At 39.5% G+C, this 24627-nt stretch overlaps 1 protein-coding gene across 1 annotated transcript; it reads right to left on the bottom strand.

Moving 5' to 3' along the window:
* Positions 1 to 643: 643 nt before the first annotated feature.
* glrbb (glycine receptor, beta b) lies at positions 644 to 23717 on the bottom strand. The gene is made up of 9 exons (XM_054597774.1): positions 23596 to 23717; positions 20418 to 20524; positions 18989 to 19056; positions 13843 to 14069; positions 11377 to 11459; positions 10671 to 10811; positions 8254 to 8406; positions 3983 to 4275; positions 644 to 1000 (listed from the first exon to the last, which is right to left on the bottom strand). Exons 1-9 carry the CDS (start codon positions 23715 to 23717, stop codon positions 704 to 706), a joined length of 1491 nt encoding a protein of 496 aa, XP_054453749.1. The 3' UTR covers positions 644 to 703.
* Positions 23718 to 24627: the final 910 nt, after the last annotated feature.

Below are 24627 nucleotides of genomic sequence, written 5' to 3'. Positions count from 1 at the left end.
CGGTTCTTACGCAGTCAGTCTTTGTGGACTTTCCAACAGTCGATCCTGTATTAACCGCTCAAGTATCATTATCATTAAATTAAGTATTTCAATACAAGATGCTGTATATACATTTTAGTTAAATAAATATTATGTTATAATCATTATTTATTACACAAATCATGATAGTCTATTTTCACATAAATATAAATTTAAAAACACATTTTTATTTTCTTCTCAGCAATTATTTTGTATGTTTAAGATTCATTAAAATGTATTCGCGCACTCATGTGCATCCTTGGGGGCGATTTTATTTTTTTGGAATATCCCTGTTATCCGTTGGTCATGTAAACATCATATCCTGGTTTCAGAAAACTTGATATGCTGGCTGGAGTACTCCGATAGAAACAGTGTACCTCGGCCTTTTTTTTTCTGAGTATTCTTTGTTAGAACATAGAGGCTGAGAAGGTGAGAACACCTGCAAGCAGACGATCAGAAACCTGGATACCGTGATAATCATGTATACAGTGTAATGAATATCCAGGTTTTTCATGTTTCGTGTAAACGCCATATCCTGAATACGATCAAAAACAGGATAAGACTGAAAACCAGGAAACTGGCATGTAAACGCATTCACTTTGGAATTTTTGAAGCTAATCGGGTCAATAAAGAACTTGTGGGGGGTAAAGTGGGGGTATTACAATACAAGATATTTTCAAAACAATCACAAGTATACGGACCAATAAACCACGTTGAAGAAGAGGAAGGAGAAAGGGAAGAGGGCTCGGGCGTACAGGTCGACTCTTTTGGCAGCAGAGGGGATGACCGGTTTGGGAGGAGGAGGCTTCTTGTTGTTCTTGGCCTGAGATTTGCCGTGAGCACCGGCGTTATCGATGGGTTTACCGTAGCAGTCGAAGTTTGACAGCTCAAAGTCCCGCGGGAGCGAGCCCACGATGCTGAAGTCGTTGGTCCGTAGGTCTGATTTGGACGTGCACACCTTCTTACAGCGAGTCTCTGCCACCTGGGTGTGAGAGAAGATGATGAGGCAAAACAGAATATTTATGAAATTCTGAACTAATTCTTCTAACCAAGGTACAATTAGTCTAATAATCTGAAAGAGCTGCTGGCAGCCCCTGAGGCTGTGTGATCAGACTAAAGACCGACTAAGCAGTAGACTTGGATTACTGTGAATACAGCCATGAACGCTGACTCGTGATTCTAACAAAGATTATTCCATTCTGCAGAATAAATATTCTTAAAAATATTGATTAAAAACAGTGGTTCTTAAATGTATTGCAACTGTTCTCCAGTTCTACTCATCTCTACCGTACACTAGCAGCAAATACGTCTCCCACAAAATAACCTTCCCATACAACTTAACTGCATTCTCACGTTTCAAGGGAAACATATTTTCTCCTGGATTATGGTCGCAGTTCAAAACACTTAATTAACACTGTAAATTGAAAACAAAACAAAAAATTGCAACAAAGCTTTTTGGTTATGTTTAGCAAAAGAAAACTACTTGGTTAGGTTTGGTTTAATATAATCATGTTTGTTCCGTAAATGAAGTTCCAACGAAAAATTGAAATAACGGAATATTGATCATCCCATCCATTGTAACCTCCTTGTACCGTAGAGTATGATAATAAATGTATTTGTGATACTGAATGGGAAACAACACTTCAACCTCTCACCATCTGTTGATAACGTTAGATCATTTTTTTCCAATGTACTAAACAAAAGCTGTGGCCATATCTGACACGTTGCAACTTAAATCATTTTTTTCAAACGTTCTGTTAAATGGGAATCAGTTTGAGAGTTACATAAATATATGCAAAAAACAACCCCTTGCAAACAATATACATTGTTTTTTTCAACAAGACAGACAATATTCCATAAGACTCAGACTGCTAGAACAAGATATAATGTATACTACCCATCTAACTTAATGTGGTCCATTATGTCCTTGGTTTACACTCACTTTAGTCCTTGTCTACTCTTTGACACAGAAAAACTAAACAAAAAAGTGTTGCAATCATATACATTGGCAACAGTGTCTCTGATAAATCTCATCCACTCAGCAGGCATATTTCATCTAAAGTGTGAGGAACATTTAAATGAGGCTGTTGGACTCGATTGAAAACAGACGATACTTTGAAAACCCGAGTAAAGAAGCTATTTGATCCTGAAGCTTGGACAGAATTCATGTTGATACATTTAAAATCTCTGTTATTTTATGAGATTAAAGAATGGTTTTAGAGCCAAGATTCGATTTACCATTTGCTCTAAAATGTTGCCTAATATGGATGTCTCATCTTGATTCTTGTAACTCCCCATACACCCTCCGTGTGTTATCACAGTGGACAAACAGCATGAGAACTATAAGTAGAGGGACGTAATTTATTGTCGTCCAAAAAAATCCCTTTCATGAGCTTCCCTGAAGGCCTGCGGGGTGAACAGGATCTAATCAGACTATGGATGCTTACTCACTGAAGTCATTAAGCTCATTAGAGCTTCATTATTTTGATTTGGTTTTGACAAAGAAACCCATTAGACCTCAATAGAATAGTGTAATCCTCTCTAAAGCGAATGTGGTCCGGAATAACGTTGACTCAGAGGTAAATGAATTTCAATTAGGCGTACAATTGAGAAACCCATACAACATACTGCATGCATGACGTGCATGCAAGTGTCGGACTTGAGTCCTGACTGAGCTGTGAGTATGATTGTATAACAGACAATGCTAATTTTCAATGGTTGGATTACCGTGTTTTGCATTTAGATTAGATCTCTATGCCTCCCTGTTACAGACCTGCCTGAGGATGTTTGATATGAAATATGCATTTTTTTCATTGTACTTAGTGTTGTTGCAGTAGGTGGGAGGTTTGCTTAAAATTATTCACATAAACACATAAATACAGTACAAACCCACACTTACACTAAGCAACTAAAAAGCACCATCACTGAAATGGTTTGGTTATTAACTACAGCATCAATATCCAAGGGGACATTCTTTATAATTATGGATATGATAGTAATACACTCCATATTTTAACAGGCCCTATTATGCTATTTTCCGGGTGCATATTTTTATCTTAAATTACAGTTACAACATGTTTACATGCGTTAATGCTCATAATCCGCCTTGTTTTTCTCATCCTGGCTGTCCTGCAGCACCTCTTCTCACCCTCTCTCTGAAACACTCCATTGTAGCGCTCGCTCCTCCCTCCAGAAAGAGAAGTCTTCCCTGATTGGTCAGCTAGCCCGCTCTGTTATGATTGGTCAACGTTTCACATTTTTATAAAAACTCTTCCTCCGGAGTTTCAGCTCTGTCTCTCTCTTTTGTTGTTTGAGGGACAAACTGGCCGGAAGGATTTTTACGTCACTTCCGTAACATTATGACCTCATAAAGTTACGGAAGTGAAGGAGAGAATTCAATGGAGTCGTTTCAGGAGCTCAGGAGCTTCTGAGGGGGAGGGTAACTCCTTTTAGGCGTGGACTTCAGGTTTTACACTCTACGGACCTTTTACATGTGCAAAAATATATATAACACACTAAAGAAGAGGGGAAAAGTAGAAAAGCATAATAGGGCCACTTTAAATCTGATTCATATATTGGACTGTATGTTCCCACTAGGAAAGATGCAGACAAAGTCATGTTTGAATTGAAAGTAGGAATGATTGCATGACTTCATATTTCCAAGGTCAATGAAAAACACAAACAACTCCCAAGGCAGTTTTTCCTTGGTTTTTAAGTTGAAGTAATTTCTAATAGTTTAGTTTTTTTCATGTGTGGTTTTCAAAACAATGAAAAACATCTTAACACGGAATGATAAAGCTGGGGGGCAACAAGGAAAGAGAAGTTTCATCTGATTTCAGCAGTATAAGTATTATGTCTGCACATTCTGGTGTGAACAAGTTTATATAGCAGCTCTTGAAATCCATGAATGGCGACAAATACACACGCACAAACACACTCAAGTTATCAAACAAGATTCACTCACGTGCAAGGTGCTGACATGGAGCGGCGTCCCCCCGGTCCCATTGACCGTGTTGTTCTTGGCAGTGGGGCTCTTTCCCAAAGCCTTCTCCTTGGCTGCCATCTTGGCTTTCTCGGCCTCGATGCGCTTTGGGCTGTTGAGCATCACTTGGACCACTGCGTACTCCACCAGCGAGGCGAAACCAAACAGCAGGCAAGCAATGAGCCAGACGTCGATGGCCTTGACGTAGGACACTTTGGGCAGCTCCGAAGCCAGGGAGGTGCACTCGGAGGACAGAGAGAGCACCGAGAGGATGCCTGAACAAAGAGGGAAGACCATTAACCTTGTCAGTCAGCAAAGTGAGAAGAAGTTGGATGTAAGAAAACTTAAATTAGAGAAAACTTGTCTAATACATCTTGCTTCTACACTTCCTGTCATCTAATGATGTGATCCAAAAATAAGTAAGACAAGATAATGACTGACTAGGCAGTCAATGGCTGTGTTTCTATTTATTTGCCCAGCAAATAAACCGGGTAACAGTGTAGTTTGGTCAGAAGTTGAAAGTATTAGCCATGCATGGCTGTAATCGGCCAGTACACATCAAGAAACCAAACAAGTCACCATGGCTACCTCACCCATTTTCAAGAGAGAAATGTAGAGAGGTCTTCATCATTTTGTTATGTTAAAGATATGCATGGAAACACAGCTAATGTCAACTTCTGGTACTTGACGACTTTTTATATTTTGGCCAAGAAAGTATTGAGGTTTTACCAGGAATACCCTGCTCCGTTTAATCATATGAGAGTTTAACGATGTCGGAAACAAACATCGCTGATATAATAAAGTCCTGCTTGTGCTGCCTAAATGTTCGTTTCCACTGAGGAAAAAGCATTTGATCAACCTACTGCTGAGAGAAACAAAAACCGATTCATTTTCTCATCAAAGCAGAAAATACAGAACAAATTAATCTTCCAATATGCACATATGCTGTAATAAAATGTTCACATCCACACAGGGTTTCTGAGAACATGAATGCAATTAGAAATTCATGACCGTTCCTTTACCTCCTTCATTAGGATGTCTCCAAGAGCTCAGACAGCCTATAATAGCAGTCATTTGAAATTGTTTTTATCTATGATAGCTAACGCGATTACAGGTTAGAGATTCCCACTGCACAGCGGCAACTATTTCAGGCTACAGCAGAAATAATTCAAACCACTTTTTTAAGATGGTATTATAACCACCAATGAATGGCTTCGCTCCCATTTTCTCCTCCTGTGATGATTCTTTAGAGAGATAATAAATACAATGGAATGACCGGTGGATTTTGCCTGCGGTCCTCATTTGGGTCACTCATCAAGGGAAAGTTCGTACAGGGTTCAGGATTTCTGAACCCAAACTGCCTCTTCCTCACTGGAACAAACTGTTAAAAGGAGCATTGTCATCCTGGAAGCCCAACTACTATCCATGAAGAGAGAGAAACATGAAAGTGGTGGCGATGCTAAAATAGATTTTGTTCGTCTTGTTCCCCGATGACACACTCAGCTGCGTGTCCAAAATAAACCTGGACTTCATATCAGACAGAAAATCTAAAAAAACATATTCCTGAAATACAATGGTAAAGCCATTTTAATGTAACAATTACTCACACCCCCCTATGTGTAAAGACAACACACCGAGTGTAGATGAAAATACACAAAAAACACTCCATCAACACGAACACATGGACACACACTTAAAGGCTAACACACACACACACACACACACACACACACACACACACACACACACACACACACACACACACACACACACACACACACACACACACACAGGAGAGCAATGAATGAGTGTAGTCACACACCTAAATGTTGACTGACCTGGACTGATCCCATTTAGAGAGAAGTCAGAGGAGGCTTCCAGGAGGAGTTGGAGTGATGATGGGATGAGAGTGGTGATAAACAACTGGAGGGGAGGATGGAGAAAAGGAGGCAGTGGAAGACTGTGGTGGGATAACAACAGATAATCTCATCCATGCAGCCCTGCACACACAGAGGTGTAATGTAATGTTTGTGGGTGACACTGACATATCACACACAGGTTCAATTATGGAGGGGGAAAAGTAAGGGGTGAAGAAGTGGAATGCACATTTTTCTAGCAAACAGAATATTGGTCTGAATTGTTAATATTGTGCGTCAATTCAGCGTGTTCTCATTCCTTGGGTGTCAATAATCGACATTTTCTCCCACCCATTGGCGTCTGATACAGACTCCCAAGGCACCCTTCAGCGCCTGTATGAGTCGCACTAGTGTTTCAATCAACTTCATGATACCCATAATACCCGTTATTAGACGCTCAGTGAAAATGTTGCAGGTGTGTGATGATGTAGTATAACAGCCCTGTCTCCTTAAAATAACGTTCCCATACAACAAAACTGCATTGTGAATTACGTTTCGTAATGGATTATGTTTGCTTATGATGTATCACTTTTACGTTTCAAATGAGTCAACGTAAGTCTGCATGGGGAGGTGGTCGGTGAGGTGGATGTAGTTCACAAAACACAGAGCTAAAACAGGAGTCTGCTGCTCGTGTCCTGTGTGACCTAAGCACTTTTGCTGCCTGAACATAATCAAGTTGTATTATTATAGCCTATATGTATCCATGTGTTTGAAATGGTTAAATCAGCAACCGTTCGTCGGAATAATATATGCTTCCCTAGAAACTTAATAAAGAGTGCAGTTTAGTTTAGTATGAGAACGTAATTTTGTAGCATACACAGTTACTTTTAAATAAATAATAAAGTGATAGGGCGGGCTGGATGTGTTACACAAACAGGACTTTCAACCAGGAGGCCGATGTTCCCGACCTGTGTTTGATATGCTTTCCCTACTTATGTCACGTTGTTTACATTTTACTTAGTTTATGTGGTTATTTTAAGTACCAGTCATGATTACAGGATTTGGATGGCTGCAGAAAAGAAAGAAAATGGTGAATCATGAAGATGTGATGAGAAGACTGTGGTTTTAATAAGGTGAAGTCATCACTTTCATATCAGTATTCCATTTGGACCAAACAAAGTGTGTGACGTGTTTGAGAGTTGCTGCCCCTTTTTTTCCATCATGCAGGTGAAACTGGGTCTGTGCCAACAACCAACACTTGAAAGCAAGATGAACACTATTGAGATATCTAATCTGTGATTAATTCAGTGTGTAAACAAAAACACAATTTAAATTGAGCACTGGCAGTACTCAGCCATTCTCACGTCCCCTCTAGGCTCAGGCCAACAGCCTAATAATCTAGCTGGACCTTTTCAGGTTAGACAGATCGTGTGCTCCTCTGGTTTGGAAAAAAAACAGCACTGCTCATCATGAGCCTCAGCACACCTCTTCATTAATTTGGGTTAATAGGGATCAGGTGTACCTGGTTGGCCAGCTGAGTGTCCTGGTTCTCTCTGTCTCCTGAAAACTCTTTTTGCCCACACTGATTAACATAAAGATTTGACAGATACACAAGAGCCTGTAATAGTTTCCTGCCATAATCTAAATTTTGTACCTACAGATTTTTATCCTGAGCCAGTAGCCAATATTTACTAAATTTTGTTAAATTTTGGCAGTGGAAATCTGTGTATGTTGCTTAACAGGGATCACATCAACAGGGCTATTAAACCGAGTGGGGTTATATTTTAGATTTTAAACATTTAGGTGATTTGATGTGACTGAGTGCATTGGCAGGTCAATGACCGATGTGGAAATCAAACCTATTAGCCTTAGGTTCTTTCTAATGACAAAAAATGAATAACTTTTACAGCAAAAAACGCAGCAACTACACATAAACAGGGACTCAAATCCCCATTCATTGAGAAGGAAATTCAATAAGTGCTACTTCTAAGCACTAATGTACCTAAAGCACCGCTGTGGTGGGTCCCTTCTGTCAATTACAGCGATATTCAGTGATTTATCACATATAGAGCAACACTGGACATGGCACCATGGATGATAGATAAAGTCCTTCATTGTGTCAAAGTGATTGATGTTGTCATGATGTATGATTGGGGCCGCAACGTCAGTGATCACTAAAAAAACATATAAATCCTACAGAGAGAGTTGTTTTTGATCAACTACAATCTTTTCCTCATGGATTTTTTCACACCTAATTACCTCAATGACACCCACACTCTCTCTCTCACTCCTCTTTTTGATCTAACGTCCAAACATGCACTCGACCGGCATATTTACTCATCATGTGCATTGGTAAATGTCAGTGGAAGGTGGCGGAATTGATCAAATAATCCGTACCCAAAGGCACCCTGGCGGCACTCGCGTCAGGGTTGATCCAGAAGGACAGCCAGGAGAGGACCACGATGAGCAGCGTGGGGGCGTAAACACCCATCATGTAGAAGCCAACCTGTCGCCGTAGGGTGAAGATAACCTCCACACAAGTGTAGTACCCTGCATGAGGAAAGGAGATTATGGTCAAACATGAGTTAAATAACTTCAGTAAGGAACACAGCTTGCTTTGAAATTCAATCATAATTCAACATACACAAGGTAACTGAGTTCCAACCGGATACAAACACACAGCGTATAGATCTTTTAAAATAAGCTGATATCATTGTATTAGTGTTAATATTCGATATTGTCGCTGTTAGAAATTTCACAATATCTCTTCAGAACAGAAGGTGGCTGACGTGAACATATTTTCTGTTTTGGCTGCTCGTAATTACGGTCTGAACGATATGACATGAACACAGTATCAGACCATCTTTTCCAATTGAAAGATGTTGGCCTATCGGGGCTTATTTCAGTCTAGAAATGTGAACTTCCGTCCCCTGAGTTGAAACCGAGCAGGTGATAGTTTGGCCTTATACTGACTTTGTTTATTCGGCATTGGGCTTTAGAGAAAAGGTAGCAGCCGGGTTAAGTCCTGTATCTGATCTGGCTCCAGCAAAAAGCAAAGCACAGCTGCACCATTATTAATACAGAAAACACAAGAGGGGGAAAAAAAAAAAAGAGGTCAATGGGCATAAAGAATTTAACATCATGTCATCTAACTTTGTTAAAGCTTGGACCCATTTGAGCACTCAGGGCAGCATCCCAAAAAAGCAATGCTTTCAATTCACAACATGCCTATTATGAAGAAGAAATGGATCTGTTCTCTGCAAGTTCCTATTCTTAGTGGATAGGAACAAGTTCCTGATTGCAGAAGGTTATCATTATTAACAGTGCAGCATCAATTTCCATTCATAAATGATCCATTCAAACCGATCCATTTCTACTGGGACTGTGGTCTTCATTATTCGGGCTTAAAGCAGTATGGAATAGGTATCAATACACTTCAGACCTCCTACAGCAGCGTTGTGTTCCTGCTCTTTGAGGCTGGTTGTTGGGTCCAATGGGATGGTAGAGTGGATTGGGCTGAAGTAATATTTAACTAGCCCTGGGATCTCTGGGTGAGCTTTATGCAGCATAATAAGGGCTGCCTGTGTCGCAGAGCAGGCTCGAACCAGTCGTACACAGAGGTGATCTTTGTGTCTGGCCAGGTTGTCATGGCAACCCGTTAAAAAGGCTGACTCATTGCCAGCAGTGTGTGAGTGCACTGAGGTCATACCAGCTCTTTTGGCTGATAGAGATTTTCCATTTCGTTGTGAATGTCGCTGTGTACTCGCATTATTCTCAATACATGTATGGCACACTACCAGGACCTTTTTTTTTTTTTTTGTAGTTTGAATACTCTTGGCAAAAGTCCAAAGTGACATGTTGTACATTGGTCTCAGTATGTTAGAGTCGATTATAGCTACCTCCACCCAAAATCTTGGAATTATCTACGTATTTAGACACTTAAAATGTGGTCGATTTGTGCAATTCACCTTAACTTTCCCATGCAAAGTGAGACTTGTGCCTACCGATGCTAAAGGAGTAACTTAAGCCACGACATTATCAATTACTTCTTTCCATTCAGTTGTGCAACAGAGCCAGAGCTGTGCATGCTGGCTCTCTGACACACCTGAATGGAATAGAGACATAATCAATGATCAATGACACCTGTGGTTTTCCTGCTATGCCAAGTCAAAATGTCTGCCATGCCAAGAGTCTATACTTTCAGACTATAAATCCGTTATTAATGTATTTCCCTCCTGGATTGTAGTTGAAATGGTCAAACAATAAAAGACTTATCCTAAAATATTGTTTGTTAAACTGGAGTTAAATAGAATTTCAAAGTAGGGTGATGAAATAATATTTTGGCCTTAACCAGAAAAAAAATAAAGAAGTCACACAGTATCCCCTTTAATCAGATAAGAACATTGAATTGAAGCTGGCTCGCTGCGGCTCAGGATTAGATCTGTTAAGATTTCATCCTTCAATCAACAGCAAGCAACTAATCTTTTCTTAACAAAAAGACCCATTACCCTCACCAGATTTCTTAGACTATGACAGTAGAGCTTTGATTGAGCATACCCTGAACAAAATAACTGAAATTTGAAGAAAAAAATCAATGAATTTATGAAAGGAACAGCACTGAAGTCAAAACCCTGTTTGCTTCAAGACATTGTGGTTAATAGAATTACTGGAAAAAACATCTTTAGTAGTTGAAAATATTTCACTTTGCCATACACTTTCAGTTGCGCTCCAACAGGAAGACCTAAACTTTTGGCTAGCACTGGTTTAAAAATAGTTTATTAAAAATATGTAAGAAAATTGGACAAGGACAATACCTGTTCCCGAATAGAATTTGGTGCAGTTTCCATAATCAATATCTTCTTGTCTGATATCAAACTGTGGCAGAGCGATGGTCTCCATTTGCACTGGGTCTCCTGTCTGCCACATAAACTGCAAGTCGTCTGTTGTGTAGCCAACTGTATGAAAGGGGGACAAAGGCACACACAATGTGAATACACAAACACACATATTCACTGTCGAAGCCACAGTAGTGGTTACACAAATGCATATTTACATGTACAGTTTGTATATGCCCACAATATCTGCTTGCATGTTAAGCAAACTCAGAAACATACAATCAGAGTACAAAAATATCCTATGAATGCACACAGACTGGCAGAAAACTATATGCCTCAGCAGTCGGGTAAAGCCATTAGAGGGAAATGGCTTGAAGTTGTTTTTCTGAATCAAGTTTATACTCCTTCGTAAACAAGTCAAGCTCAATTAGCTGTAAGACTTTCACAAGCAAGCTTAAAATATGATGATTTATTCCACTTCTCTAAGTGTTCGCCACACCAAATTGCCTTCTAAACACAAGCAAAATGCTTTAATTTACCCCAAAATAACAGTTTAATAAAAACAACAAATATATGCATACCTCAAAAATATTGTATCTCCCAAATACAAACAAGCAGACCAACTGAAATCACATTTACAAAGTGAATATTTGGTTTATGGTTATATTATTTCAGGAAAACTCACAGCTTTCAAGTTGCATCTTACACCTCTGTGTGTCCATAGGGAACAATGTCAGATCCAGAGGACAGGAAAGGGTGACGGACAACCTGGAGGGAGATGAAGAAAATTCAGTTTTTGTTTTTCATTACACTATGCTTTTGTATCCCTCTTCTATCCACTCCTCAAAACCAAGCTTTGTTTGCATGACATTAGTATTACCTTGAGATCTAAAAGGATTTAAAGTTTGAACCTTATGGTGCATTTGCATGAGGTATTCAAAATATGTTACACTCAAAATGTACAGACATATCCACAAGGATTATCTGGTCTCTGGAGAGGACTGAAACCAGACACAGCAGAGTGTAGCTCTATCCCCAACTAGTTTAAATTGAGCCCCATGAAAGATAAAAATGTTGTTTTTTTCACGGAATGCTTTGCACGTCTCATTATATGTTAAAAATGTTGCTCTCGTAGCCTGCAGCCTCAATGATTCTTGATTCAGAAAGTAAATAAATGAAAAAACGCCAGGGAATCCTAGCAAATAAGGGAAACAAGTCTCCCCTAACTGATTGATATGCAGACAAGAATAAAATAATCACTGCAGATTTTGCTGCGCATTAAGAACACAAATGACCAATTATTGTATCATCACATTAGGGTCTCCAGGTAATAGTCCAACTAGGCCTTGAATCACATAATGTGTTTGTTTAGTCTGGTGTTCACACGTATTTAAAGCGACATTAGGAGGAAAGCTTTGCACTGAGCCTGATGATGCCATTGAATTGCCGTTTAGTTACTCTTCATTTATTCCACCTGACATTGTGCTCATGTAGCAAGTGTCGTATCCTTTTCTTTTTTGCTTGACATGGAATCTATGGTAGTAGGCTTTCAGGAGGAATTAACTTCATTTTTTTAACGTTGATCCAAAAAATATGTTGATTCAAGCCTCGGTTATACTCAAAAACGGAAGCGTACACTGACAGCCAGGACAACCAGGCTGCGTAGTGGTTCTATTTATACTGTCTGCCTGGAGGATGCATTCCACACATGTGCAGTAGATTGCTACACTACCACTTGTAGCATAGTGGCTGCAGGGACAAGTCTGGACAAGTCTTGTTACAATTAATTGGTTGCATGTGTCTGTACAAAGCCTAAGTGTACACCCTCTGATTAAGAAATGTATATCATGTGGAACCTCACGGATGCAGAAAGCATAGCTTTGGCTTGAGGTGTTGTTATTTCTGTAAATGGACTTTAAACCGCTCGTACCGCTTCATTCATCATGTGGTTGGAGACCTGTCTGTACCTAACATTAGGCCAATATCATGTCAGTAAAGGGTCACTGTGAGATATGTGATGAAAGGCAGATGTGTTGCAAAGATTCAAGACAATCATAGCAACATTTTCTAATTATAAAGGCCACAGGGAGATGGGAGTTAATGTTGATTTCGTTGTGAAAAAGGAATTCGGCAGGTGGGGGAAGCCTGGCAGCCATTCTTTTTCTTTTTCGGTCCTGTTTAGAGAATAATCATATCAACAAAGAATAAATCAAGACACTGATTAAACCAGACGATTTTATCAGGTGCACCTTGGTCCGGTCTCAGTAAAAGGCCAATATAAAATGTGCAGTTTTATCACACTAGACACTGCCGCAGTTCGTAGACCAACCATCTGGGCAGCTGATGCAACAATACATTTATTTTTTCCAGATGAAACTGCACATTCTAGAGCGGCCTGTCACTGAGACCAGCCCACGGTACACATGTGAAGTAATCATTCTGTTGATTCATCATCATGATATGCCACACCCCATTCAGGTGGATGGATTATTTTTGGAAAGGAGAAGTGCTCACTAACATGGATTTCAATTTCAAATTCTGGGATTTCAAAATCCCAAAAGTTATTTTTGTGTGCATATGACAAAAGAAATCTTAGGTCTTTTAGTTAAACTTGTGAATAATGGGGGACGACAAAAGTGTTGCATTTAAATTTGTGTTTAGTGAACATTGATTGATAAAAGGCCGACAGTCTGTTTTGTGCTTTCCTGCTTCACCAGAGGCAGATTCCCTTTACTCGTTACGGTGCCTGGGGAAATAAAATCAATGAATCAATATATGCTACTTTGCTTTCTTTCGTTTATGGAAGACTGAGTCGGTGTGGATTTCCTCGCCTGCAGTGGGGGATTCCCAGTCAGATCAGGTTTAGTGATGTAGCTGGGAAAAAATAATGTGGAAACTGCCAATCACACTTATAAATCAAAGGTGCCCGCCCTGCATGGTGTTGATGATTTAAAAATATGAAGAAAAAAAAAACCACTCTAATGGTCATGTGACATTTTCCTGTAACAATTACAAAAACTTTTTAAACAACAAATGAAAGATATTTAATTAGGCTTGAATAATCTGATATATTAACATTCCAAACATTCCATGAGAGCTTCAAAAAGACTAGTGAAATCTTAAATGGATGAATAACATCGAAGATCATTACCTCATACTGATGAGGACGTCTCCGTTACGGAAAATGAAGAGGAGAATGTTATCCTGGGTAACGTCGTGAAAGTTGGCACTTTTCTCATTAGCGAAGAACAGGTCAGGTTTCCAGAGACATTTGAACATCCCTGGATCAACGGTGAGAGAATCAGACTTGAAGTCCTGCGGTAGCTTTAGCCTGGGGTCGTTCCACCGCTGCCGCAGGAAGATGTTGACTCTGTAATCCTGTACAGCAGAAAACCAGGCATGGTTAATGTCTGTATCAGGTTAGTGCTGACGGACAGGAGTCTGGTGCTTTAAATGGTCTTTTTAATGTCAAGATCTTTGGGGAGATATCGCTTCGTAATATTGCAAGATGTTTCTCAAAAGCATTTTAGATATTTCTCTGACACAGACCATTTGATATGCAGTAAAAAAAAAAACAGGAAAAGAAGTGGACATTTTCCTGTTTGCATCTTTCTTACACTGCCTTTTAAGACATTGACAAGCTACATTTCCTCCTTTTAAGTCACTGACAAGCAGTATTTTCTTACTGCAAACTTCTCAACAATAACTTGAACAGTCCACTTAAATGTGCGTTGAGTGATAATTTACACCTGCAGCAAAGAATCTCATGACATCTTCTTTTAAAGCTGTAAACATAGCGGAAACACAATCAAAGGGTCAAAAGTTATCAATACAGCAACATGTGATACAGCAAATGCTTCTTTGGAGAACTTATTAGCGAAATTTCTACATTCTCGTTGGTGGGAACATATCTCTCAGTGAGGTTTGTTTTTGTGCATGCTTTAATGGCGTGCCTCAAGCTGCTCTGGGACCAGGTGTTGGGAAGGACCATTAATGCTGAGTGTGAAGATGGATGACATGTCAAATAAAGCCCCCAAAATACCAGCTGTATGAGTCTGTGTGTGTGTGTGATCCTGCGTGAGAAATGAACATCCACCTTCCATCCTTTTATTGTTTCCAGTTTTTATAATATTAGTTGCCTCTTTTTTTTTTTTTTTTTTTTTGATGCAGCACCGTATGCAGAGTCTGCTAAAAGACAACATTCATCATTGCTTTATGCTCGGCACTCAGGTGTTTTTAAAATTTAAAACGGTGCAATTTTTCTCATGGGAACACAGTGTTTAGTAGGTGTTCATAAAATCAGCAGCCGGACCCACAAAGGATCATTTGCGGTTGAATTATTAAAACCCAAAATTTCTACCAGGATTAAACCTTCTGCAACACAATATGTAGCTGTTAGTTTTCCTTCGACAAATCATTCTAGAGTCAAATTTAAGTCAGTGCAAAGAAATTGATTTCTTTGAATCACACATGTACTTAACATTGGATGAGTTGGTCTGACATGGTTTTGCATTCATTGCAATGCAACCCTGTCTCATAAGCATGTTTTCCCATACAACTAAACTGAATTTTCAGTTAGGTGTTGAGGGAAACGTATAAGTAAGTCCCGTGTTTGATCCATTCATCTGGCCCGACTTCCTGCCAACGTGGACTTCCGCCGACTTTGATTAGAAACTCATTTGTAATCCAGGAGAAAATATGTTTCACACAAAACGTAAGTGCAGTTTCTTTGTCTGGAAACAATTCATTTAGGAGACCAGGCTGTCAAATGACATCTGCTCACCCAGCTCCTCCATCCACATTCCACAAGCATGCTTTTGTCTTTCTCTGGTTCAGTCTGACCCACTGCTGGCCCAGGTGAATGACACAAACAAATATATTAATATAGCTGTTGGTGATCCTTAAAAAAATGGACTTAGTGGTTCAAATTGTTAGTAGTGTGTCAGTAGTTTTACAAAGTCTGATGCTGTTGTTTCCTCTGCCGTGGATATATTAACAAACGTTTAATAATTTAAGCAAAACCATAATCTTTTTCTAAGCCTGAGCATGTAGTTTTGTGGTGTTTTTGTTGTGTTTTATTCCATTCCACAAAGTCAACCACATGTTTAAACTGCGTCCGTATTCCAGGAGGACACATATTTCCCTTAAAACGAATTATCGATTCCAGTTTAGTTGTGTGGGAATTTGAGTTTTAGGAGACGGGGTTGATCCAGGGTACACAGTGCATACACGGATCATTTTCCTGCCAAAAATACAGATAAGATACGAGCTTTGATTGATCCATGCAACAAATTACATGGAGTGTTACATGCTGATGCAAACTGTCTTTGAGACAAGAAACCAAATGAAGGGTTTCATTCTTCTCTGTTGTATATGCATTCAAAATAGACAGGATTTCAAAAAGTCAGCAAACACAAGTTTATACACAGAGGTCTTAGTATGGTTTATAAATTCAGCCGTAATCCAGAATGTGCTTTATTTTCCTGCCAGTAAACATTTTTTGGGAGAAGGAGCAGTGGTCAAATTGTTGATATCTCATTTTGGAAAGCCAGCCGTCGTTTCTATACGACCTAATTTTAGTCTCCAACCGGGCCGCGAGCGACAGAACAAATAGCTTCTGCTGGCTCTTCTCTGTCTGACAGAGACGCGGGCCAATTCCCACACCTTAGCCTTCCTGAAAACCAGACAAGGAGATATATCTTCCCTCTGGCTCACTATCAAGCTGCCTGTACCACATTCGATTCCGGAGAGATTTAACACAACCACTCGCTGTAATCAGTGAGGAAAACTCGAGCTAAGAGGCAGTAAAAAATACACACAGCCACAATTTATGTCACCTCACAACATCAAATTAGTCTTCATCTCCTGATGAATACAAGCACAAAGTGAAAATAAATATTTGAACTACAGTGGACACAAGGTGGTGTACTGCCTTGGGATGTGGAAATGATGAGAGAGGGTTTCCTGAGATCAGATACCCCACAGAGTGATAAATTGAGAGGGAGAGGTGACCAGCTGTCTCCTCTTTCTACTCCTCCTGGACTCGTTTAGAACCTTCTTCACTTTCATTATCTCTCAATCTTTCTTGACCAGCGGGAAGAGGGAATACAGATTTGACATCTGCGAGTCCCTCGTCTTTCTTTCTCTGTCTCAGTCTTATGCTTTTACTTGTTCCTTTTCAATTCCATCTTTTACCTTCATCTGGCTTTTATTTCTTCCAATTCTAATTCTTTTCTCTGATTTTCCATTATTCTATCCTTTCCACTCTATATAATTTATCCCACCCTCCCCCTGCTCAATTTCCTCATTCACTTAATTTCCTCCTTTTTCATCTTTGGTCTCTTATTGTCTGGTTTTGTCTTCCTTCTTTGTTCCCCTTCCCTTTCCTTTTGCTTCCCTTTGCCAATCTTTCTGTCATTATTTCACTTTCTGATTACTGCCCCATATTCTTTTTCTTCCTCTATTCCAGCTTCAATCTTCCTGTCGCCCTCCTTCCTGATCTTTCGTTCTTCTTCCGATCATTATCCTTGATTTCCTCTTTTCTTTTCCGCCTTTTTTGTATCCTCCTATTGTTTTTTTCTTTTCTTCTACCATCCACACACTCCAGCTCTAAATACTTTAGGGCTGAAATCCCAAGTTTTAGGGATTTCACACTTTCAGCATTGGTCTGTAAATGGTCCTGGTGTGAAATTCTCCACTGGAAGACTTAACAAGCGGACACACTCTACTGATCTGCAGCCAGAAGAAATATATCTCCAGAGTATAGTTTCATGCAGCTCCGATTCCAGTATATAAGATCTAAGACTTTGTTCAGAGTGTCATGAAATGAGGGAGGAAAACGCTGATCACTGCTTTGGACTGAGATACTGTCCAGAACTGCAACAGGACTCTGGGAGCAAAGGTCCAAAATCTAGTTCTCTATGTGTTCCAGTGAAGACAGACTGACCATAACCAAAATTGGATTGTTCAAACAAAAGCAATAGCAGGTTTCAGTGCTATACTTGTCTACAATGTTATGTTGCATGTCTCACACATATTTAAGGCTCTCATGCTTGCTATGTTTTTATCTTTAACTGTTTTGTTTGTGGAACATGAAAATTGTGCTGCTCCCAATCACAATATGTCATCTTTATCTGGCATGAATACCATTAACCAAGCATTGCCAGTTTATTCACACTGTGAATTAAATGAATGAACTTGCGAGTATGATTGCATTTGACCGCATTTGCAAACAAATCCAATTATTAGTATAATTATATATAGTCTTAATTTCAGTTGTTAGTTCAGTATTTTTGTCCCAAAAAACATTTGGTTTGTTAAAGCCTCTACGTGGCCCCTAAATACACAACAAGATAAACAACGGCTTTACCCTTTTGTGAACAATGCCATGTGGCATATGGAATATTGAATTATCTACAATTAAGTTATTGTAGTAACTTTAGTAATGTATTGAGCTTGCAAACGAGATATTTCTTTGATATTTTATTTCCTAAACCTATGTCTTTTGTTGCCTAAACCTAACACTAAATGCTACCAAATGGTTGTTGTCTTCTATATTAATGGTCAAAGTATCATATTGATATTCTGTAAGCAATTTAGTTGTATTCTGATGTTTTTTCAGATTTGGCTTCATGATCCACCTTGTCACCCATAAGCCCAAGAAGTGCCAAGAAAAGACTACATGTTAAAGGGAAGTTTTTATTATTTTGCTATCAATTGTTATGTGAAAATGTGGGTCTTCTGATGGAATAAAACTCCTGGATTGCAAACTGTAAAGCTGCATTGAATAGAGGATCGTGTCAGGTGAGATAGAATCAAGCATATTGTGGATTCTGTCACACTGCACTGCATTCATTTCAATTATGTTGTCACATTATTGAACATATTTAGTGAAGGAGAGACTATTAATGTTCATCGGCTCCTCCCAGCAGCTTTAAATTAAAACGCGCCAGTAAGCCGGGCTCATTAGAAAACCTTTAGGAATCTTCCTTTCATTGTTTCCTAAGTGATCAGGAGTCGACCCAGCGCCGTCCTTGAGGTTTAATCTGTTCACTCAAATAAAAACTGCACTTCTTTATCAGCAATTAAGCCATCAGATAAATGAAGCATGGAAACCCCAGGCCTGTATAATGATTTACTGCTAAATGGTCTGATACCGTCCAGCAAACATGCTCATGCATCCCATCTCAAAACTTGTCGGGCAGAGCAGTTTTCAGCTCTGATTCACTACATCTGATTGGCAGACGTATTGATTATCAATACTGTCGGGCTGAAATGGAATTGAAGTAAATTCTTACCATCGTCGTTTCTTGAATGGAGCCAAAACTGTTGATGAAAATGTTCACTCTGTCTTCCACGGGAATTCCTGGATTTTGAGAGAGGAAAGAAGAGTTTGTAGTTTTCAGTCGTGTTTTACAGCTGCTTTGCAATGAGAGCGAGGTACTTTTGTGGATGTAGCTTACAGTATGTGTCAGTGTGCTTTGAAACCCTGCAGATCGTTATTTCTACATAATGTACCAGGCAATTCAATTGATTGTGTGACTGATCGGGAATTATGAAAGACTAAACATCGCAAAGCAATATAAAACCCCCTCTTATTCTCTCTGCTAAGCTGCTGCTGTAAACATATATACTGGCTCCACGCAGCCTTTAGCATAAACTAATAAAACCTTTGATGAATGCAGCCTGCTCACACTCTGTTGAATAAATGATGTCCTTTGAGGTGTTTACTGGAGCCCTAGGTGTTTCACAGCCTTAATTTGATCATGCAATTCACAAAATTAATGTGCGTAATATAGAGTTGGCTTATAGCTCACAACTTCCATGCATTAATGCAACCAAGCAGTCACAAATGTTCCACAAACATTTCTGCTGTGAGCTTAAAATTCTCTATAGGGCCTATAAAAGCAGCTCTCCATTTTTATAGGCCTGGGCAAAGCAATGCACAAGGCACAGTTTAGGATGTAATTTGGAAGATTATGACATGGATGTTAATGGACGGGGAGCTTTCGGCCCAACCTGAAATCAAGAGCAGATGTTTGGCAGCCTGAGCGGTCGCAGGCAGTCAGAGAGGGAGCTGATTCTGCTCACAATACATCAAACAGTGATTCTCCAGATACAGATTCGGCTGCCAAGTGCCAGAGGACGGAAACTACCTGAAGACTTGTGAAGACCATCAGTCAGACGCAGAGGTCGTCAATCACCTCTCACGTTATTTTTATGGCTGTTTCTGTGAGACTGAAGGCCGCTACAGTGTGACATTTACACTGTAAACACTGTAAAGATGGATACTTGGTTGAGGGTAAAGAATGAATTCAGGAGGCTTAAAATTTGAGATAATAGTAGTTAAATATAATATACAAAATTCACACTGTATGCTCTTTTTTTTTTAAAGATTTTAGACTGTCTTAAGTCACAGATGTCCTTCCCATAACAGACTGTGTCAAACTGTTTTTGAGGAATAGACAGCCAACCTGAGAACATCAGTTTCTAGTTACACTGTTGTAGTACATGTTAAATATGCAAGTGTATGCATGACAGGAAACACATTTACATTAATGTTTCACGCATAATTAATGCAGATAGTTGTCCCTGCACCAGGTTTATGGAAGATAACTGGAGGTACATATTTACAGTATCTTTGTTTCTTTAATTAGCATGACAGCACTGCAGCAAAAATGTAAATTCAGAATAGACAGAGACAGATGAAGGGGTAATGAGACTTGCCTTTGAAGTTGGGCCTTATTCTGGGATCATAGGTGAGCAGTAACCTGTTCAAGATGTTACTGGTTGAATTTTCAGGGACTCGGGCCAGATCCTCAGGTGACAGCTGTCTGCAAACAAATAAGACGGAGAGGGATCAGCAGGCACGATTACATTAGCAGGTCAAATTCCTGGCAGATGCACAGCGCACCCACTTCTACTCTGTACACTGTTTGCTTGAACTATAACCTGAGAGAGCTACCAGTTAATTGGATTAATTTAGCTTTTAAGATTTGGTCCACGCAGGCAATGTTGACTGGGGAAGTTGGCGTGATCCTTCAGGAAGACATTTTTCAACCTTCTAGAACAATTATGTAACACCTTTTGATAAAAAAAATGTTTAATGTATGCAGTCGTTTAGCATAATTTTTCTTAGAAAGCTATGCGTCTACCACCAGCTCTGTGAAGGCTGTGCTTAGTTTAAGTTATGCTTTGAGCTAAATGCTAATGTCAGCATGCTAAGATGCTCACATTTACAGTGCTTACACATGCTTATATTTAGAAGGTATGTTTGCCATGCTAACATGTGCTAATTAGCAACAAACACAGTACAGTAGAAGCAATTTTCTTGTAACAACTTCATATGCAAAGTAAAAAAGTGAAGAAACATTTGACCCCATTTTTTGCAACGAAATTGAAGTTGCTTGGTGAAAATCCTTTAAATATTTGATTCAGTGAATCTGCAATGTGGTTGGCAAAGAGGACACATGACTTGCCAAGGCAAACGGTATATTTGTTTTTGTGTATTTCCACTTTTCATTGAAACCAACGTTGAAAGTTTCCCATCAAACCATCCTGCAAAATAGCAACAAAATAAAACTACAGTTGCTAATTACCGCCACAACATAAAGTGATGACTTTCAGAGACGTTCATTTTTTGTCTGAGGTTGACTGATGTAAAAACAATGGGACAGAGAGGAGGAAAGGGGAGAACAGGATCTGGCAGGAGAGAAAGGAGGAAAAGAAAGCCTCCTTGTGGGTGGCAATGATTCTCCTGCCAAAGAATTCCCCGTTCTCAAAGCACTTTACATATCATTATGTAAACCTTATCATGCACCGAGGATGAGTTAAAGTGCTCCACAGGAATGCTGCGCAGTGTGTGTATGTTCTGCGGTTCCTCTGATCAAAGTGAAACACATAATTCCAATCCACTAAACCTCTTTTTTTTCTTCTCTTTTTAACAGACCCCTCTGACAACCTCAAGCACAACAGCGAAACTGGAACCAAGTGATTCCCTTGATCCACAAAGGCATCCGCAGCACTAAACTCGAAATATGTCATACAGCTTACACTTGCCAATACTGGGACTACATCAAACAATCTCTCCCTCATTTCAAGAACTTTCATTGTGGAGCCATTTGTTACCATTTAAGGAAGAAGCGTGTGTAGCTCACCACATCATGGAGACAATGGACAGTCCAAAAAGGAATTTTAGGACATATTGATGTTGATTCTTTTATTTGACAGATCATTTATCTTACAACTTCTCTATTTATCTGATACTGTCTTAAACAGTTCCATAGTTTTACAAGACAGCTGGAGACGGTTAGCAAATACTAAATAAGGAAATGCTAAAGCAGTTGCCAAGGTAGCATCAGTGTTGTACAGAAAGCAGGACGTTTGGGCTTGCAAGTATTCAGTATTTTAAACACCACATGCTTTTGGTGGATTTGATGTTGATTTCTGGGACAGTCATTGATCCTAGTTGACTGAGTTTCAGATTAATAGCATACTTGAATAGCTCTGCAGTGAAGCAGCTGATGAGATCTGGTCAAAAATGCTTGGTGGATATAGTCTGGGAAGTAAGATCCATCAGGTGTAAAATACACAAAACTATGCTGTAGTCCTTAAAGACCCTCATAAAGCCATTTTTAGGGAGGGAAAGGGGATCTTGATGGGGGCATAGTAGGTCAACTATATATGGGAACCCATGAACCCATGAATTACTTTGAGATGCAGGTCTGTGTTTCAGGTTTTTCAAGTTATACATCTGTTATAAAAAATGTGTTTTGGTTAGGCGCCTAGTCAAATACTGAAAGTTAAGAGTGTAAAAGGGCTTAGGAAATTATTATAGAAGTATATGATGGGCATTCCCATCCAATTATGTCTCAGAAGTTGTGTAGCAACTTTTGTGTTGATACCATTTGCTTCACAGCTTTGGTTCAAAATGTAACCTTTTTTGACCACCAAAAAGTGATAGAAATCGTAAAACTCCCTCCAAAATACCACATTAAGCCACCAAGACCTTAAGGAACACCATAGAAAAACCCATGCTGTGATTTGGTGACAAATACTTTTGACATTTGAAATTGTTTGCAAGAATTGCATTTGGATTTGCAAGAATAACAATAGGATGGCGAGCAGTTCTGTCAAGGAAAATCCTCAGAAACCCCCTCATTCTCAATATACATAGGAAAGCCATATGTCCTAGGTTTCAAGTTTGGGATTGTAAAGATACATGAGGCTGTGATTATCCTAGAGGTCATAACAGGTCACATATCAAGAAATGGTCTCACTATGTGGAACGGCTACTATGGGGACTAACATGAATACAATTGGGGTAATAGGATCAACAAGAATCTCAGCTTTCCAGTTAAACCCAATTCATGCAATTCAAGACTGTTTTAGTCACTCATTTAATAAGTGAAATTTGCTGCTTGTTTTTTGCCCCCAAACTACATTGGATTACCATGAAAAGGCATATCTGTAAAGGGGCGACGAAGCCAAACTTTGCATTGTTATTTGGCTGTAATGTAATGTAAATGTAGTGGGAGCCAAACTTTGCATTGTTATTTGGCTTCTTTCTCGTCAAGGTAGTATGCCATAGTTGGTACCAATGGATGCCTTCAGTTGTCTAGGTTCACATTAAATCATAACTAAAGACAGCTATATCAGCCGAGATCAGAGAACATCCACCGGGTCTCAGTGTGGCTTAACAACCACTGCGACCCTGAACCACCTCAAAAGGTAATTTAAGGGGAACTCCACCACTTTCACATATAAAGGTCAGTTTATTAGTTGCTGGGGTAATACCAAGCCAATGGCAGTAGTTTTATGTCTATTATGGCTACATGAGGCATAGCATGTTGTCAGTTCCACTGTACAGTATGAGAGTCCATGGTGTTGTTCGTCCCATACTTACGATGGACAGTAAACCTGCTTCCCTTTTTTCTTTCCCTTCTTTGTTCCTTTCTTTATGGCTGATCCTCCCTCTAGACAAAGAGAGAGGACCAGGAGAAAGATGGCGAGCTTCTTAGTGCCCATTCTGGTGTGAGATGAGCCTGTGGAGGAGAAAAAAACAAAACAAAGATAAGAGGGCGCAGCATTTAAATGGCTCATACACAATGGCGTGCAATTTAACAAGACGCACTTAATGTATTCTCGTCACATTCATCAAATCTCAGCATTCATTTGCACATGTGACAAAAGACGGCGGCTCCTAAAGCTTTGTCTTCAATGGGACTATAAGGCTTTGGAGTGCTTTATCTATTTTCTCAACACTTTGCTCTCCTGACATGATGCATCCCCATTTTCTCCCAATGCATGTCACATTACAGTAAATGTCTGAAATGTAAATGAATCAATCGGACATGGTTTAATCATGTTGTGCAAGTGGCGGAATGAATACAATCAGCTGGAGTAATGCACACCGAATAACAATGAATAATCATTCAGGACTCGTAAGGTGAACGTGACCCTGAAATACCCTCTGCTTCAGTCTCGAACCTGCAGGCTTAATAATGCTGTTTCTTCATGCAGCTGTAGATTCTCTTTTCTGTCGCCACAGTTGTTTATCACCGTCTTTATAAACTATATCATTTGGTTTGATCTATGATAGCTGTGGTGTTATAGTTCAATCCACTATAACGCGACAAATACTAAAATGAAGGAGATAATATGGTGCGTTGTGTTTGCCATAAATCTCTTTTGTTAGAAAAAGTCTAAACAGAACGATATATGCACACTTCTAGGCACAGGCAGTGCACTTTTGCATTTCCTGATACGGGGGCCATTAATCAGCTAGCAGCCTGAGAACCTGTGTGATTCATTCCCTCTCTAGGAAACCGTAGCTCTTTCATTGCATAGGGACCCTGAGACCACAAGCTAAGCCAACAGTCTCATCCTCCCCCCTCCTGCCAGCAAGACTGTGTATTAACCGAAGCAGTTTATTGTC

The sequence above is a fragment of the Anoplopoma fimbria genome, chromosome 4 (assembly GCF_027596085.1).
Source record: "Anoplopoma fimbria isolate UVic2021 breed Golden Eagle Sablefish chromosome 4, Afim_UVic_2022, whole genome shotgun sequence".
Lineage (NCBI taxonomy): Eukaryota > Metazoa > Chordata > Actinopteri > Perciformes > Anoplopomatidae > Anoplopoma > Anoplopoma fimbria.
Note: the sequence above shows the minus strand (reverse complement) of the source record. Positions and strands in the feature narration are given on the sequence as shown.